At 44.9% G+C, this 16,804-nt stretch overlaps 1 protein-coding gene across 1 annotated transcript in view; it reads right to left on the reverse strand.

Moving 5' to 3' along the window:
- The window catches only part of scfd2 (sec1 family domain containing 2), a 109,123-nt gene extending 93,361 nt beyond the window's left edge, over positions 1–15,762 (reverse strand). Inside the window, exons 1-3 of the mRNA XM_079999107.1 lie at positions 15,280–15,762; positions 14,019–14,442; positions 13,238–13,412 (exon numbers count right to left, since the gene is read on the reverse strand). Of these exons, the coding sequence (XP_079855233.1) occupies positions 13,238–13,412; positions 14,019–14,442; positions 15,280–15,684 (1,004 nt within the window). The 5' untranslated portion in view covers positions 15,685–15,762. The remainder of the gene's footprint in view (positions 1–13,237; positions 13,413–14,018; positions 14,443–15,279) is intronic.
- Positions 15,763–16,804: the final 1,042 nt, after the last annotated feature.

Here is a 16,804-nt window from a genome sequence, read left to right on the forward strand (position 1 = left end):
TTAATTTTTTTCACTGTTTTAGGGTCCATATGGTTTGACTTTGATTACTGCTTTTCTAAGGGGAGGCCCCTCTTGGAAAGTAGATTCAATCTCAAAGTTGCGATCCTGGTTAAATAAAACTAAATACTTTTCAAAAATAAAAAAAGCCAATATATAACTTTGCCCACTAGAAGGAGTACTACGCAATCATAACCTGACCAAAACAAATCAAGAAGGTGAGGCAAACCTGAGAGAGAAGCCAAACCTCATAGAGATCATCATACAAAGGCTAGTCCAATAATGATTCTAGTTCTCGATTTTTCTTTGTCTGACATTTTTGGACAAATAAGGTCCAAAAAACAGAGAAAAGAGGCTGACACTATAAAGCCCAAGCTGTGAGCGCACAATAAGTATTATAACAGTATTATAACCGGTGATAACTGGTGGTTCCCAATATTGACTTCGAAACCCTGAAGTTGAAGTAAAACTTTGATCCCAAAGTTTGATACAGAAGCAGTCAATGTGTTCCATATTAGGTTTGTACTTCAAGAGCAAGGGGCACAGTCTTATCTTTATGTTTCACTTAAAAGCAGTGCATGACCTTTACCGCAGTATTTCAAACAAAACACAAAAAAGTGGCTTAAAAAAAGGGGGTCATTTGGAAACTGCTATTGAAAATGTTCTGAAAACACCCATCCAAACTGGAGAGTGCTGAGGTGTTGGACTCTCCTCTGGTTTACGCGCACAGCAGAGATTTGATGTCAAGCAAAACAAGATTCTTGTTATGGTTCTTGTTGCTTCTGCTGGGTCTCAGACTCCAATTACAGGAGGACAATGCAAACGTGATGGAGAGCTCGTCTTCTTGGCGAGGGGGGGGGGGGGGGGCGTACTGGCAGCCCTGTGGGACCCACAGGAAAGAGCAGAAATTAGCGAGGGGAACATCAAGAATTCTTGGCAGTTTAGCGAACACGCCCGTGCGCTGACATTAGAGTGGAATGCTGCGAGTTCTGACTCAGGGACGAAGCCTCGTCCCTGGATGTCGATAGCATCTTCGCCTGGGTCGCTCTCTTCCTTATCTAGCGAGTTATGAAACGCTCCTATCTCAGCATCAGCCTGATGAGAGACCAAGGACGAGGAATATGTGTGAGACCCTAAACATCTGCTGTGATCACTGAAGGCGTCTGATCCAGAGAAAGAGAAAGATCCAGAGAGTTCCACATTGCTAAAACCTCACAGTCACACGTCTCTCGAGGAGAAAAAAGCAGCGTCTGATCGTATTTTGCATCTATCTCTCCTGTTACATCTGGCCCTGTTCAAGACGCTGACTCTTTGACAGTTACACAAAGGTGCATCAAAAAGCTTCTCTCAGTCTGTCTCCCAGTCTTCTCAGCGCTCTGCGGGCCGAGTGGGATCTGAGGCCACAAAACTGCAGAAAAGCAGCAGAACAAGGAAGGGGTACAGTCGAGGGGTCTCTCTCTCTCTCTCTCTCTCTCTCTCTCTCTCTCTCTCTCTCTCTCTCTCTCTCTCTCTCTCTCTCTCTCTCTCTCTCTCTCTCTCTCTCTCTCTCTCTCTCTCTCTCTCTCTCTCTCTCTCTCTCTCTCTCTCTCTCTCTCTCTCTCTCTCTCTCTCTCTCTCCTCCCCCCATCTCTCTCCCCATCTCTCTCTCTCTCCCTCTCTCCATCTCTCTCCCCATCTCTCTCTCTCCCCTCCCCTCCCTCCATGTGTTTAATATCAGATGTAATCTGTTCCAGACCCTGGGCAGGGGCTGGATGGGGAGGAGAGGGGCTTTACTTGGGACTTGCGCCACCTTCACACTCAAACCAGACACAAAGACCGGCTCAACACAACTCCGCCCATGGCCCACGATATTCCAACAAGGACAGCAGCATTTGTAGAAAATATTCAACAAAAACGTTGCTGAACTGTAGAACGTGAAGTAAACCCATGTTTATTTAGTTTGTGAGCAGGATGTGAAAGGCTCAGCGTGAGGACAGGAGGTGGAACAGCGCGAGAGGTGTCATCCTACAGTTCTCTCAGGAAGAAGCCCAGCGCAGTGCAAGCCGGTGGGACGGGGTCCGCTAGCACATGGCGAGCATGACTGACACCAGGCCTGGACCTCACCATGACACGTGTGTGTGTGTGTTTGTTAGTGTTGTCTGTGTGTTTGTGGGCGTCCCACAGGGGTTCTCATGCCCACTGGCTCATCTTTTACTGTGCACGTGTACAATTTATGCGTGTTTTTTTCCAGACTCGTAAGCCTGTATATCTGTGTGTGTTCCAGGAAAACAGAGGGCCAAGCTAAAACAGAGTGTAGGTGAAATATGGTTCTAATTTGGCCCCTTGCCGGCCCCGCCGCCAACACAACCCCCAATGCTTTCCCCAGGGCCATTTGGTCAGCGAGGGGGGTGGGGATGTGAGGGGTGAGATCCCGGCTGCGGGGTGAGGGGTGAGGTTTGTGCTGGCAGGGTGTAAGACAGGCCCCATAACCAGCTAGACACCTTGTTGTGCAACTGCCCTGCTAGGAGAAGAAGGCCGGGGGGGGCTTCGTGGTTTCCATCTGGAAGAGGTTATTAGCATGCTAATCACAGCGAATTCTACTCAATATTTATCTATTTTTTTAATCTCGTAATGAATTCAAATTCCCGACTGACATTCATCACACTGTACTGCACCACGAGGCAGAGTGTCATATGAAATCAAAACTAAAGCTAAAAAAAAAAGCCATCAAATTTTACAGACATCCTATTGTGAGGAATTTCAGGTCAAATCCTCTTACGATCATTCATTTGGACCAAAAAAAACCCCATAGTATTTCGACATGACGGTGTCTTAATTTCATCACAACACAATAATAATACTGAATTATAAACAGGCTTGTGTTTCAGTGAATGAGCGTCCTAAAGGTTTCCCATCCACAACCTGCTGGGGACGCTCTTGCACTTGTCTTTAAGTGCCTTCCCTCCCCCCAGTTGCTCTCAGGCGGGCACTGCGTGGGTGTGTTATTGTGAGCGTGGGCGTGCGTGTATTGTGAGTATGGGCGTGCGTGTGCTTTGTGGCTAAACTCCACCAGATGTGTAAAGTGTCAGGCCATTAAGGGGCGTTTAGGCATCCAACACCCTCGCAGCAACACGGCTTTGTGCAGCAGCGAAGGAGTAACGCAGCAATGGAGAGCACTGAGATGCTGTGGACCCTCTCCCTGCTGCTAATAGTTGTGTGGGGGTTCACGGGGGCGTTTGGTAGGACGGGAAAGGAAGGGGAAGGGGGTTTATTCCTGGAAACTTGTGATGCAGCACTTAAGAATGGGCCCAGCAGTTCTGAGTCAGGAGTGCTTGGGTTCAGGCCTCATCCTGTGGCCCCTTCAGTGTTTGGTCAAGCAAATACCAGGGGGTGGGGGGGTTCCACCTGGACCAGAAAGAAGAAGGTCCAACAAGACCAAATTACTGTAACTCCAACATGGGGTCACAAAAGTCAGTCAGTCAAGGAACCCATGCACAGTGGTGGAAAAAGTATGTGACGTTTCTTACTTTCTACAGGATGAGGCATGAACCTGTAGTAACTCAGCAAGAGGGGGGTTATCAGGCAACTGGAGGGTTGGTGAATTGATCCTTGGTTGGTGGTGCCCTGGCTAATTTGCAGAGGTATCGTTGTGCAAGACACCTTATCAGCAAGAACTCCAGATGAGCTGGTTGTCTCCTTGCATGGCTGATACTACCGTGGCTGTGTGAGTGGGTGAATGTGAGGCATGGAACATGTAAAGCGCTTTGAGTGGCCTTAGTGGCTAGAAAAGTGCTATATACATGCATCCACTTACCATTTATTTTCCATCACTGCCCATGTAGTGGTTACATAATCGATAGATAATAATCATTACAGTGTGATGCATTCGTTTGGACTATACATCTGAAATTAAATAAATGTTACACTAAATAAAGAAAAATAGCCAACAGAAAGTCTAATGCTGTGTTTCGCAAAACAAGCAGTGGCTGAAAAGTGGAAAAAGGTCAACCAGAAAGTTCCCTCCAATCCTTCCTCCACACTGGCTTCTGGCTGTCATTGTGAATTTTTTTGACACGTAGAAATAACTTGCAGATGAGCATTGAAGCATACATCCCACCATTCAGCTTCCATCACATGTTCCAGAGGTGAGTCACAGCTCGTAGATCCCAATAACTTGACAGCGTTTTTAATGGTGCTTTCAAAGTGATTTAATGTACATGAAGTACTAATTTGTACTGAGTTTAAAATTTGTTCCACCAAATTATAATCTAACAAAATCTAATCTTAACCTGGTTCCACCAGTCTTCCTTGCGAGGTCTTTACAGTGTCTATCACAAGAGAGACTGTCTTTCGCAGCGAGCATTTGATTTGAATCCATGCCTTGACAGACACCGTCAGCCAATCAGATTCAAGAAATGCGTGACGCCATCACAACGCGCCACATGAACACAGTCAAGTCAAAGATTATCTCAGTATATCCGGTGAATATCCGACAAAAATAGGATTATGAATTCTTCCCTAGGCAACCGGATTTCATAGCCAGTCTTGACTAGCCATGGCCATGAAATCTGACCAGGTGCAAGTCAGTTGGCAACCATTTCATGGCTTTTGGTTGCCCCCTTCGGCAACCACTTTTTAACATAAAATATAGGGACAGCGGACAGCAAACATGCACCCCAAATTAAATAAATGTGTTGCATTAGTGATATTTACATATTGCTGTTACAGTTGGAACGAGAACACTGATTGTACATTGGTGTGTTTATAGAGGGTGCGCACCAATGCGCACAAGCACCTGTTCACGTTTTGATGCCTTTCTTCATCATCCGTGATGTGAAAACGTTAGATTTCCACACAGTCAGACAAGGTAAAAGTGTGAGTCCTGCTCATAGTTCAGTTCTAAAATCCCAGCCCACCATGGAGCGTCTCTACACATATAAAGCCGTTACGATACAATAACCAGTTCTTATCTTTGTAGACAAACAGCATTAACAATGAGCATGACTCAGACCTCATCTTGCGAAGAGCTACTTCTAAACGGAAGGGCGCAAAGTAAAATGTACCATTGTTAACAACGAGGGGACAAACAGGACTGTAGAGATTCTTATTGTCTGTGTGGTTAGCATAACCGTGTGGGTGTAAGTGTGATCAGGTGAGTATGACCAGAGGAGTTAGTGTTATCACAGCTCTCGTCTGTCTTTGACTTGTGTTTCTTCCCCTCTGAAGATTCAAATTCTGCAAAGCATCAGATAAAACACAAACTACAAAGAATTTTATTTTGTTACTGTAATCAAGCTTTTAAATATCCTTTAATGTCGCATTTTCCTTATTAAGCAGACGTATAACTGAATAGTATCTTAATTATTCAAAATTATAAGGTGACTAAGAATGGCAAACATATTTTCAGTTTCGGCAACCAAAAGCTGTTGCCTGATTGCCAGCCATAGCAACAACATTTAATAGTTAGTGTTGAGCTCTGATTCTTATGATTACGCACTGCTTTCCTCTTTCCAAAAGTGCTCTGCACTCTACATGCGTCATGCTAATTGGTTTGATTGGGTCAATTCTTTTGGCTCTGATTCTCTCTTTTTTTTTTTTTAAGGTTGTCTACTGTATCTCTCAAAATGTCTCTGAACAAAAAGAAAATGACAGAACAGCTTCGCTTTTCTTGTGTAAACCTTTAGTTTAATATTTGCTCCACTGACAGAGAGAAATTCCTTGGGTATCAAATGTTGGTATCTGTATTGAATAAGTATTGAATTTCAACACTGAACGCAGAGACGCTGACTGTTCCTGCGGGAGTGCGCTGGTTGAGGAGTGAGTTTAATGGGACGGAAAACACTCAGGGTTTCCAGTAAACATCCCAAAGTACCACATGACAAGAGACATGAGAGGGGGGCCTGGCGTTCGCATGGTCGGCGTGCACCGCGGCAGCAGAGACAGAATGACCCAGCGGATTTATGGACGTAAACAGTGGGGGAGAGAGAGAGAGACATCCGTCGGGATGGAAGAGAAGACGATGAAAGGCCTTAACGTGACCTCATGGAGGATTGCTTCCCACTTTGTTTACTGCACATCTAATAGAAGCAGGAGCTTTTTACGCTTGAAAGCTCTTTGATCAATTAATTGTGTAATTGATTATTTGGTTGTCAGTAATTTGACTGTTTAATAAATTAAACTTTCTTCATCCGTGTGAAACGCTGTTATCTCCTTGATGGATGTCCGGCGCATAAGGCTGATGTGACTGTTAGTTGTCGCCAGTACAGGAAAAGGAGGCAGGATTAGGGAGGGCAGGAAATACCTTCTTATGGACAGAGGTCTCTTCACTGCACTGCAGGCAGAACGAGGAGAGACGCTTCCTTCAAAGGCAAAATTTGGTCTGCCAGATTGTAGTTACAACCACATACTTTGACCGTGCCTGTACGGTGCGATAAAGGCCCATCAGAGGTTAACCGTCCACACCATTTGTAGGTCAGCAAACGAGCGGTTGGCCAATATCAATATCCTGTGTTCCCCTGATCAACACCACTCCTGTCCCTGGCCAAACAAACTATCCCGTCTGCAAAATATACTCCATGGAAAGCTCCAACCCTGGGAAACCCGCTCGGCACTCAGAGAAGGAGACTCATTGTTTGTGTGCTTTTTTGAAAGACTTAACTGCATTTTGACTTAATTGTTTATGCTATTATTCGTAATAACAAGGCAGAGCAAGTATAGCACAGAAAACAATATCTAACCCATAGGAAACCACTGTGGTTGCAACTGCGGCTGGTTAAATGCTCAACGCCCTCTTTGTGTTCGGTGTCTCTTCATGCTCGGTCGTCTATCATTTGCTGCGTCCGTCCCCACTAGACGCCGCTATCTCCACTCCTCGCTACTTTCCCATGAAGCTTAAACAGAAATAAGTGTGTGTTTCCTCAGTCGTCCCTCTGATTTCCCCTCTTAGCCGGTACAGAAATAGTTTTTATTATTTTATTTTTTTCCCTTTCCCTGCGTCGGGCCGGTGGCCAGGCAGGTTCTGCTGAGTAGGTCCGAGGAGTTGCAGTGTTTTCTCAGCGCAGGGTGTGGTGGGTTCGCCTGGCTGGCCCAGGATCAGCCGGTGCCGGGCCAAAAACCCAGAACACCTCGGCCACCCGCGCTCCGTTCTGCTCACATGCGCCCAACCCCACCGCAGGATCAGGGTCACTGGCAGCCAGAGCAGCAGGAGGGTTGTGGAGTTCAGTCTGAGGGATGTTCAGACGTTGTGTCGTTGGGGAGCTTTGGTCCAGTTTGAAGTTGGGTTTCACTTCACTGGTGGATTTGTTGTTTCTTTCAGCATTCAGAACACAGCAGCACGTCTGCTGTCCAACAAACCCATCATTCCACTGGCTTGCCATCTCTGTTTGAATCAAATTCAAGACCCTGATTCTCCTATGGCGCCGTACATCCAAATGCCAAACTCCTAGACCTCCCAACCCCACCCTGCCACCATCCTGCATTCCTATGCGTCTCGGCGTGAACCCAGAACACCTTGGCCACCCGCGTTCACTAACTTACCGCCATCATGTACACACTGCGGTGGCCAGACAAGGTGTGTGTGTGTGTGTGTGTGTGTGGGGGGGGGGGGGGGTCTGAGACGGAGGAAAGTGCAGCGCCTTCTTCCAAAGCAGGGGGAGGTCAGACATCCTCGCAGGATCAAAGCCCTATGCAGTCCACCACAGCAAATTACCCAGACTGGGCTGCAAAACGTCCAACCACAAAGACACACACACACACACACACACACACACACACACATACACACACACACACACCTCCACTGTCACTTTCACTTAGAATCAGCATGAGCTCTCTGTCTCTCCACTAGGGCTGAAATTATATATATATATATATATTATATATATATCCAATATGATTCAATTCTATCGCTTCAATTTCTGAATCGATTCGAAAATTGGAATATCGATACTTTGTTTGGAAGCTATGCAACCATTTTCCATTAAATGAAAAACCTCTGTAGTCACAAATTTAAGGATATATTTTGGGATGTTCCCTTACCATTTTTTCCTTTCTTCCTTCCAGATACCTGCATATCGGCCAATACAGCATACTGATACCAGTTAAAAAAAAATTAAACTGGTATCGCGCGCGCATGCGCGCGCACACACACACACACACACACACACACACACACACACACACACACACACACACACACACACACACACACACACACACACACACACACACACACACACACACAATTTACTATTGTACTGATGGGATTTTCCAGTGTAAAATATTGCCAAATTGCTGACATTTTACTAGCTCTTACTAATGTTACACTCTGCTAGCAGCGCACGTGTTTTGTTGTTTGCCTGTGAAGCATAAATGAGCTATCATTGTTACGTCTGGCACTGTTGCGACAGTGCAGTGTTCCACTTTACGTTAATGTCTGCGATAGTGTAGGGTCTGCTTTACGTGGCTGGTTTTCTATTGTGAACTGTGTTGATTAAATGGAGTAAGCTCCAACTACGACTCCGGCTACAGTCTCCTATATTCAACATAACAATCATCAAGTGATATTGGATCGGTGCATATACACGCGTACTCGCCTATACCCGATCCAGAATTTTAAGCTGTATCAGAGGCATTTCTGATACTGTTATCGGTATCGGAACAACTCTAAAAATATTTCAATATTGGGGTGAATTTGTTCTGTGAAATATTTTTCTAATACACGTCAGATGGGGAACTGAAAAATTGAAAGCAATTCTCATTATGTATAAAATGTCAGTATATCTAAATCTGATTGAATAAATTGAATAGATATTGAATCGAGTCATGAGCTGCCAGGCAAGAGGAAAAGAGGAAGGCCAAAGAGAAGGATTAAAGATGTGGAGAGGGAGGACATGCAGGCGGTTGGTGTATGGGAAGAAGATGCGCAGAACAGAAGGTATTGGAGGCAGATGATCCGCTGTGACAACCCCTAACGGGAGCAGCCGAAAGAAGAAGAAGAAGAAGAAGATTGAATTGAGTCATGAACATTTGTATGAAAATCAAACCAAATTGTGAAATCCTGTAAAACACTCAGCCCTGCTCTCCACGATAAAGCCCCATATCTCCGACAGAAAACACGGCACGGCTAGGTCGTGGACATTGTGGACAATATGTGCATTACCATGTGCCTTTCTCCCTGGTAAGATCTATAGAGCAACAAAGGGAAATCCATGGAGCAAACATACGGAACATTCCCACCAGGTTCTGAAAGATGATCCTGCAGTGGCTGTGCAGTCGGTGTGGGGTCTGAGCTGGAGTCAGAGCCAACGACCACCCGGGTAACGACTCAAACACTGATCTGCAAAAATATCCTGGAATTACAGAGGGAAACACCGGACCAGAAGCCCCACCGTAGATCCACACCTTGTACTTAAAGGTTTGAGCTGCCATACACAATAAAAGCAATCTAACAGACTGCAGTCGCTGCTAAATATAACCCGACAAATCACAGGGATATAAACATCCAGAGTGGGTGGAGCTTCGGCGTTTCGACAAGTGAGATCATTGAGCCCACAGGTTAGTTGGGCAGTATCAAGGCAAATATATACCTTTATCTTGGTCTTTAAATTCTTATGCAAATTGCAGAAATATTATAAACCAGTCATAACGAAAATGGAATCTATTTTCTGAATCTCAAAAAGACTCTCAAAGACTTTCAAAATGTAAACATGTTAAACAATTTATACATACACCGATCAGCCACAACATTTAAACCACCACTCATAACTACTAATATTGTGTAGGTCCCCCTTATGCCACCAAAACAGCTCTGACCTGTCGAGTCATGGACTCCACAAGACCTCTGAAGGTGCCCTTTGGTAACTGGCACCAAGACGTAAGCAGCACATCCTTTAAGTCCTGCAAGTTGCGAGGTGGGGCCCCCATGGATCGGGCTTGTTGTTCCAACACATCCCACAGATGCTCGATCGGATCAGACCCTAACTCCGGCCATCCACATGATGGAGAAGAAAACGTGATTTATCAGACAAGGCCACCTTCTTCCATTGCTCCATGGTCCAGATCTGATGGCTGGGCTGCGGCTACGCAGATCCATACGCAGTAAGCTGCGATGGATCAGGAACCTGTTGATATCGTGAAGAACCATACGAGGAACGTGAAGAACCACCTCTGGCAGTTTTACAGAAACCATTAAGAAGAAAGACGAAAACCTGAGACAGGAGAACGTACAGACGGTTTAGAGCCTTCACAGTACGCAGCTTCAAACTGAGCGGTGTGAGAAGCAGAGAACGATTCAGTTGTTTCGCTGCATCTCAGTGGAGCTTGCATCTCCAACACATCTGGGATAAGCGTCGATGCAGGAAGATCGCTCTCATAGTACGATCCTCCTGGAGCATCCTACATCACTGCTACCAAAAACACAGTGCGTGGACAGGGTGCACGCATTCACACTGCCTTCATCTGCACTCCAATCTCTGAGTGCACAAGGGATCAAATTTATTGTGATTATTATGACTGATAAAAAGCCGCCAGGCACCGTCAGACTGGAGAATAATCGCTGGAGGTCTGTCATGCAGCCTGCCTCCATGTTTTGAAGAAAGACGACATATTTCCTGAATGTAATAAAGCTTATCTTATATTTGAGAAGCTTACGCTTTTTTGATTTTTCAGAACGTGTGATGCAATTTGTGAACACACGTGGGTTTTTTTTAAGTCAAAGAAAAACATTTCCCCCAGTAATGAGTTGATAAGAGAAATTGTGGATATTGGTTGATTTAGAATGAATTATGGCTGAGCAATACTGTAAATTAAACTGCCTTCACACATGACATCACTTTGTTCGAGTGGATTCTCTTAGAACGAGGAGGATCTACTTGATGTTTTTAATACATTGGAACACTTTAAATATTTTAATAGTTGGCTGAATTGCGTCGTTTAAATGCCTCCACTACTTTTTTTGAATTTAAGTTGACCCCTGTGATATGGGGATGGTGTGGTTTAAGCAGCCACTCCTGTCCTGGGTCAAGGTAATTGGGCCCAAGATCAGTGTGGCTGTTGGCCTGTTGCTCATTAGACTTATCAACAAGCAACAGGTAAAAACCCGATCCCAACACAAACACACAAAGACACGGCAGAGCAGACCTTATTATGACATGTTGTACATTGGTTCCAGTCTTGTTCCACCTAGCCCACTCGCTACAATAAAACTGGTGTGTTTGCAACCCCATCGTCTGTGTCTCTGTGCCGGAGGGCCCTGAAAACGCCACCCGGGTGGCGTGTGGAAGGTGAACTGCCACAGCTTCTTTGAAAATGAGACTTTGCCCTCAAGGTCTTTCCCCAGATTTAAATAAAGATTTTCCGTATATGTGCATATGACCTGAACGAGATGAATCGGTGAAAGAATTTGGCAATGTCACTTTTGGGACCAAATAAATAAAACAAAGCAAGTGAAGGATTTATGTTTGATAGTAGAAATTGCATATGCTTTAAAAGAAGAAGCTTCATCAATCCTCGATCCATTGAAATGTACAAAATACTCAAACTGAAATTTATATATTTTTGAGGAGCAGGACTCAAGTTTCATGTTCGTTGTGGTGTGACGAAAGATACGTTTAGTAAGGGAGTTAGTTCTGAGCCTAAAACTAATCCAAAATTTGTATATATTATTTGTCCTTTTTCCAGGAACTGGCAAACTCCTCAATTTCTGAATGAATACTACATAACTACTACAATACATAATAAATTATGCATGCAAATGCGGTCTTTTATGAGAATCAAATTATACCACAAAAAGTCAACTTTCTGACTTTTTAATACAGTTTTTTATTTTTATTTTTAGTTATTCTTAATACTATTTAATGAACACAGCTATCCTGTTATCCAGCACACTGATGCAATGATGTTGATCATCTGTGTTTTTGTGGGAAGTGTTTTGGATTTGGATGAAACATCCTCTGCACACAGTCCACCAAAAACACTCCTCACTTCAGTGGAAGTATTTTCCTCCTCCGACCATGCGGAGAGGAGGAGTGGAACACATGACGCTGGGTTAATCCCTGCACGCACAACAGACGCACCGCAGGAGCCCGACACATGCACAGCCATAAGACTGAGCGCACGTAGGCTCCACTGAGTGCCTGCACCTTGTGTGGGTCATGAGGCTCTGAACAGCCTGAATGGGGGGTGGAGGAACTGCAGCACTGCAGTAGTGGCAACCCTGAACATTTGGGCATCAGGAACACAACTCAATCTGAAGAATTACCTGAGACCAAGAGTAACGCTTCCTGTGATGACACCAAAGATTTGAAGTTGAAAATAAATCAAACCCTTCCTCTCCCAGAACCTGTCCGTCACTCACCAGTACTCCGAGTTCTGCTAATATAATACAGCTGGTCTGCCCAACCCGAGGCCAGTGGATCATATTTGGCCTTGAAGAACTTTACATTTGGCCCACCAGTGGCTTTTAGGAAGGCCAATAGCAACAGTAACATTTACATTGATTTAGAAAGTTCAGTTTCCAAGTCAAACCATGAACCCTCTTTGTTTTGCTTTCCCCACTTCCTACTGGGCCGTGCCATGGTGCCTGTGCTGGTTTTAGCTCCTGGTCTGGCCTAGTACCAAGTGTACCAACTGGGCAAAATGGGTAGAGCTCAAAGATACTGCAGCAGATTTGTCAATCTTCAACAAAACCGTCACCCTGAGTCCATTTTTGGAGAAAAAAAAATTCTCTTCCTTCCTGCCATCCATCTTCTTTTCTAATGCCCAATTTCTTCCCGTCTTTCTCCATTTCTCACAATAACTCACATTAATAAAAAACGAAATGCCGAACTCCTCCCAGACACCTCCTACCTTCACGGCTCTCCTTTGCGCTGGAAACATGGTGCAGGGGTTTCGGTTCAGGTCAAATTGCGTTGCGTGCTGTGCCATGCTACTTTGTGCGAGAGAAAAGGTCTAATTTGTGTTTTGTTTGCAATGAGGTCATCTCTGTCGACCCAAAGCCTGGAGGTCAGTTCTGATTTGACCCGCCAAGGGAGACTGTTTGGTGGCCCTGCAGTACAGAGGGTGTATGGGAGTGGCCAGGGTGTTCTGTTGATTGCAAAGGGCTAGACTGACTGACCAATCAGATAGAGGGCAACCGTGTTTTGGAAAGGAGGGAATATAAACAAACCAACTGATCATAGGAAGCAGAGGTTTGTCACTTAAAACTACAGTCATGACATAACACCAACACACAGCGACACTGTTTACAGTTGGAATGACTCACGGAGGCTGGGCCAGGCAGCCGGGAGCCAGGCAGCCGGGGGCCAAGGGACTGTGGGTGCGCTGCAGATTGGTCAGCTCCAACATATCTACCTTTACATCGGTCACATGACCTGGTAATGGATCCAGGACCGTCAGAATCTTCTCAACGAGGTTGTCGCCATGGTGACCGACAGCTCCTGAGGAGGTGGGAAGAAAAATATATATGTGTAAAATCTGTTGGTTTATTATGAACAATTATACAAACATTTTCAAAAGACAAAGGCACATTACAAGATGGACGGAAAGAAAAAAAAAATGTTTATTTAAACATTATTTTTAACAAATATTTCATATTTCAATGACATCAGAATGTTCCTAGCAATGATTGGTCCTTTGGCCCAGTTATCCTCAGTTTGATCCTCATCAGGCCACAGACCAGATTTACGTAGACTAATTCAGATTTTGTCTCTGGATCCAATCTGAGATCTTTTTATTGTTAGATCTGATTCAGTGTTTCTACTCTAGTCAGGCAGATAACAGTGAAACTAGGATCCAAACAGTCCTCACAAGATATTCTATAATGTTGCTGACATCTTGGAAATGAAATAAAGCTGAAGTTTAAGTTTAGAGTTATTTTTTAAGTTTTTGTTACAGATTTTTTTTGCTGGGTACCCCCTGGGACCTCTGGAAGGACCCCTGAGGGTCCCTGGATCCCTGCATCACATCTTTAATAGAACCCTGGACAGCATGCGTTTCATTACATTGGATCACTGCAGGAGATGCATGTGCATCGCAGACTTCACCTGTCAGATCCATCGTTCTGTCCAGGAAGATGATGGAAGCTTTACTCTGGGCTGTTTTCCGGCGGTTTTTGGCTTGGGGGTGGTTGGCTAGTTCCCCTGCAATGATGCGGCTCATGGGACCCACAGCAAAGCTCTCCTCCCTTGTCCCTGTGGCCTCGAACAGGGAGTTCAGGGCCAAAGCCAGAGACCTGATCTCCATCTGCAGCTCGGTGGGGAGGGAGTGTAGGTCCACATCCACCAGGCTGCAGAACCGCTTCTTCTCCGGACGCTGGGCGTTGATGGCCTCCAGGTCAGGGGGCAGCAGGGGGAAGAGGTGGGCGTGGGCTGGCAGCAGAAGCAGCTGGTCTGACACAGAGGTGAATCCCAGCGGGACATGCAGGACCTCAGCCGAGTAGCTCTGGGGCTGGTCTTCCAACTGGTCTTCCTGGAGTGAAGACAGAAGACAGTTTTCTTCTTTTAGTAAACCGATTTTCTACCCTGTCTTGTTTTATTATCTACCCTGCCTTGTTTTTTTTGTTGTTCCATTGTAAAGTGTCCTTGGGTTCCTGAAAGGTGCTATATAATTTCCAGTTATTATTACTATTATTATTATTATTATTATTATCAGTTTCGAAGCAACACATCGTTGGAACCAACTTCCAGAAGATCCCAGGAACAAACACTGACCATTTTCAGATTCAAATTCAAAACTTTTATATTTCATATTCAGTGTATCAGCCCTTTTTAAATTGCACTTTAACCTTTTATCTCTGCCTTTTTGTCTGTTTTGATGACTCATTAGGTTAGTCATCATAGGCCAACTGCAGTATGGAATGTCAAAGGTGTTCAGGGGTGCTTTTAACTTTTAACTCAATGAAGACGTTCCCATGCAGTGAGTGCACCTGGGTAAGCCTGTTTTTAATTTGCACTTTAAACATTTATAATTGTCTTTTTGTCTGTGTTTAGATTTTCATTCCTGTGTGTAGTAACAGTCATACTGTGTTTCTAGTTGGTGGTGCAGGTTTGAGTACTGCCATGTTTGTGTGTAGGCCTGCTGAAATTTGCACTTTAGCGTGTTATCTCTGTAACTTCATTATGTCTTTTGAATATGTTTCTAGCTTATTACTTTGATGCTATTATTCTTCTTTGCTTCAACATAATGTTGTTTTTTTTGTTTTAAACTTTTTCCTTGCTTGCTTTCATACAATGTCTTTAACGCCTCCTGTTGACTTGCCCCTGTGTATGAAATGTTCTTTCCTGATTACCTCGCGTCCGTCCTCACCTCCACCATCTCCATCCACCCGCAGAGCGCCTCCTCCAGCTGTTCGGGACCCGAGCTGCACTCCAGCTGGACGGAGCAGAACACCGTGCAGTGCTGGAAGTGGCTCCGGGTCACGACGTCCCTGATGGCGTCCCAGGTCCTGCCCTTCAACATAGTGCTCACCACGAACACGGCCCTGGTTCCGTGGTCATCCTGCTCTTCATTCCTCCCGGCGGCGGCGCCAGTGGAGCCACACAGCAGCCGCAGGCTCCGGGCTCCGGCCCCGAGCAGCGCCGCTCCGCCGCCGCTCCAGTGCAGGCTCTCGACGCTGCTCGGGTCCATGAACACCGCCGCTCCGCGCACCTTCCCTAGGACGCGGTCCCACATCTGGGCCGGGAAGCGAGTGAAGGTCTCGGCGGTCAGCATGCTGTGGAGGTCCGGGCGGAGCTTTAAACAGAAGGAACCATTAAGAACACGCTGTGTCGATCCCGACCGTCAGATCAATTTCATCACAACAACACATGGAGTCGCACAGTGATGACGTGAGGGGGATGAGGTGGCGAGAGGCCGTCGCGAGGTAATGACGTCGCCCACCGCTGGATCAGCTGTTCTGAATGAGACGCAGCGGTGGACGCACTTCACTGCGGTCAAAACACCCTGACACAAAATAACCAAGAAATGAAAGTTCCACATTGAGACTTCTACTTAAATAAAAGTATATACGTTTTATAACTTCAATAAGTGCCGCATTGAGATTTCTACTTACTACTAACTATATAAGTTCTTGCTACTACTTCAAGTATTATAAGTCGGATATAACAATAACTATAAGATATAACAGTGTACAGTTACAATAAATGACTACAGGTTGATTCATAGTCATTTACAAGTACCTGGATCTGCTGAATCATTGATTCAGTCCCTGACTTCAATCTCAAAATGCAAATTTTCTTCTCAAAATTCTGAAATTAATCTCTGAACTCTTTTTTTTTCATGTCACAATAATTCTGCTTTCTTTATCGAATTGAGGGGCTTGTATTTGGCCGGTTTTGACCATTGGACGGGTCACATTTATTGCATTTATTAGTCTTTGGAAAGCTTCTGGGTCACACTGACATGTCCAAAGAGAATAAACACACGGCGGAAATGACTTTTCAAAAACAACAAAACAACAAAACAAAATCTTCGAACTTGCTTTCGACTGATTTAGAGCAGGTTGACTGTTGATCTGTTCAGTGGAACATCGGGTTTTTTTCAGGCAGCTGCAGACATTGTAGGTTTCTTAATTAAAATGTTGTTTTATTGAGAACATGTGGACATTCTGCTGCAAGAAGCCTTTCTGAATAACTGCAGACAGGAATAATTTAAGATCGTGACAATCCCGGCAATGATAACACTGCTGTATATTCCAAATGTTAACCAACCCAGACAGCAACAGTTGTCCGGTTTCCACTGACTACCAGATTTGGGTCATTGTCAAAAGTTTAACACATACCTCTGTATGCTTAGAAACTTCCTCAGAGGAAAATGTATCAAAAAGGGTGAA

This window comes from Zeus faber (assembly GCF_960531495.2).
Source record: "Zeus faber genome assembly, chromosome: 1".
Classification (NCBI taxonomy): Eukaryota; Metazoa; Chordata; class Actinopteri; order Zeiformes; family Zeidae; genus Zeus; species Zeus faber.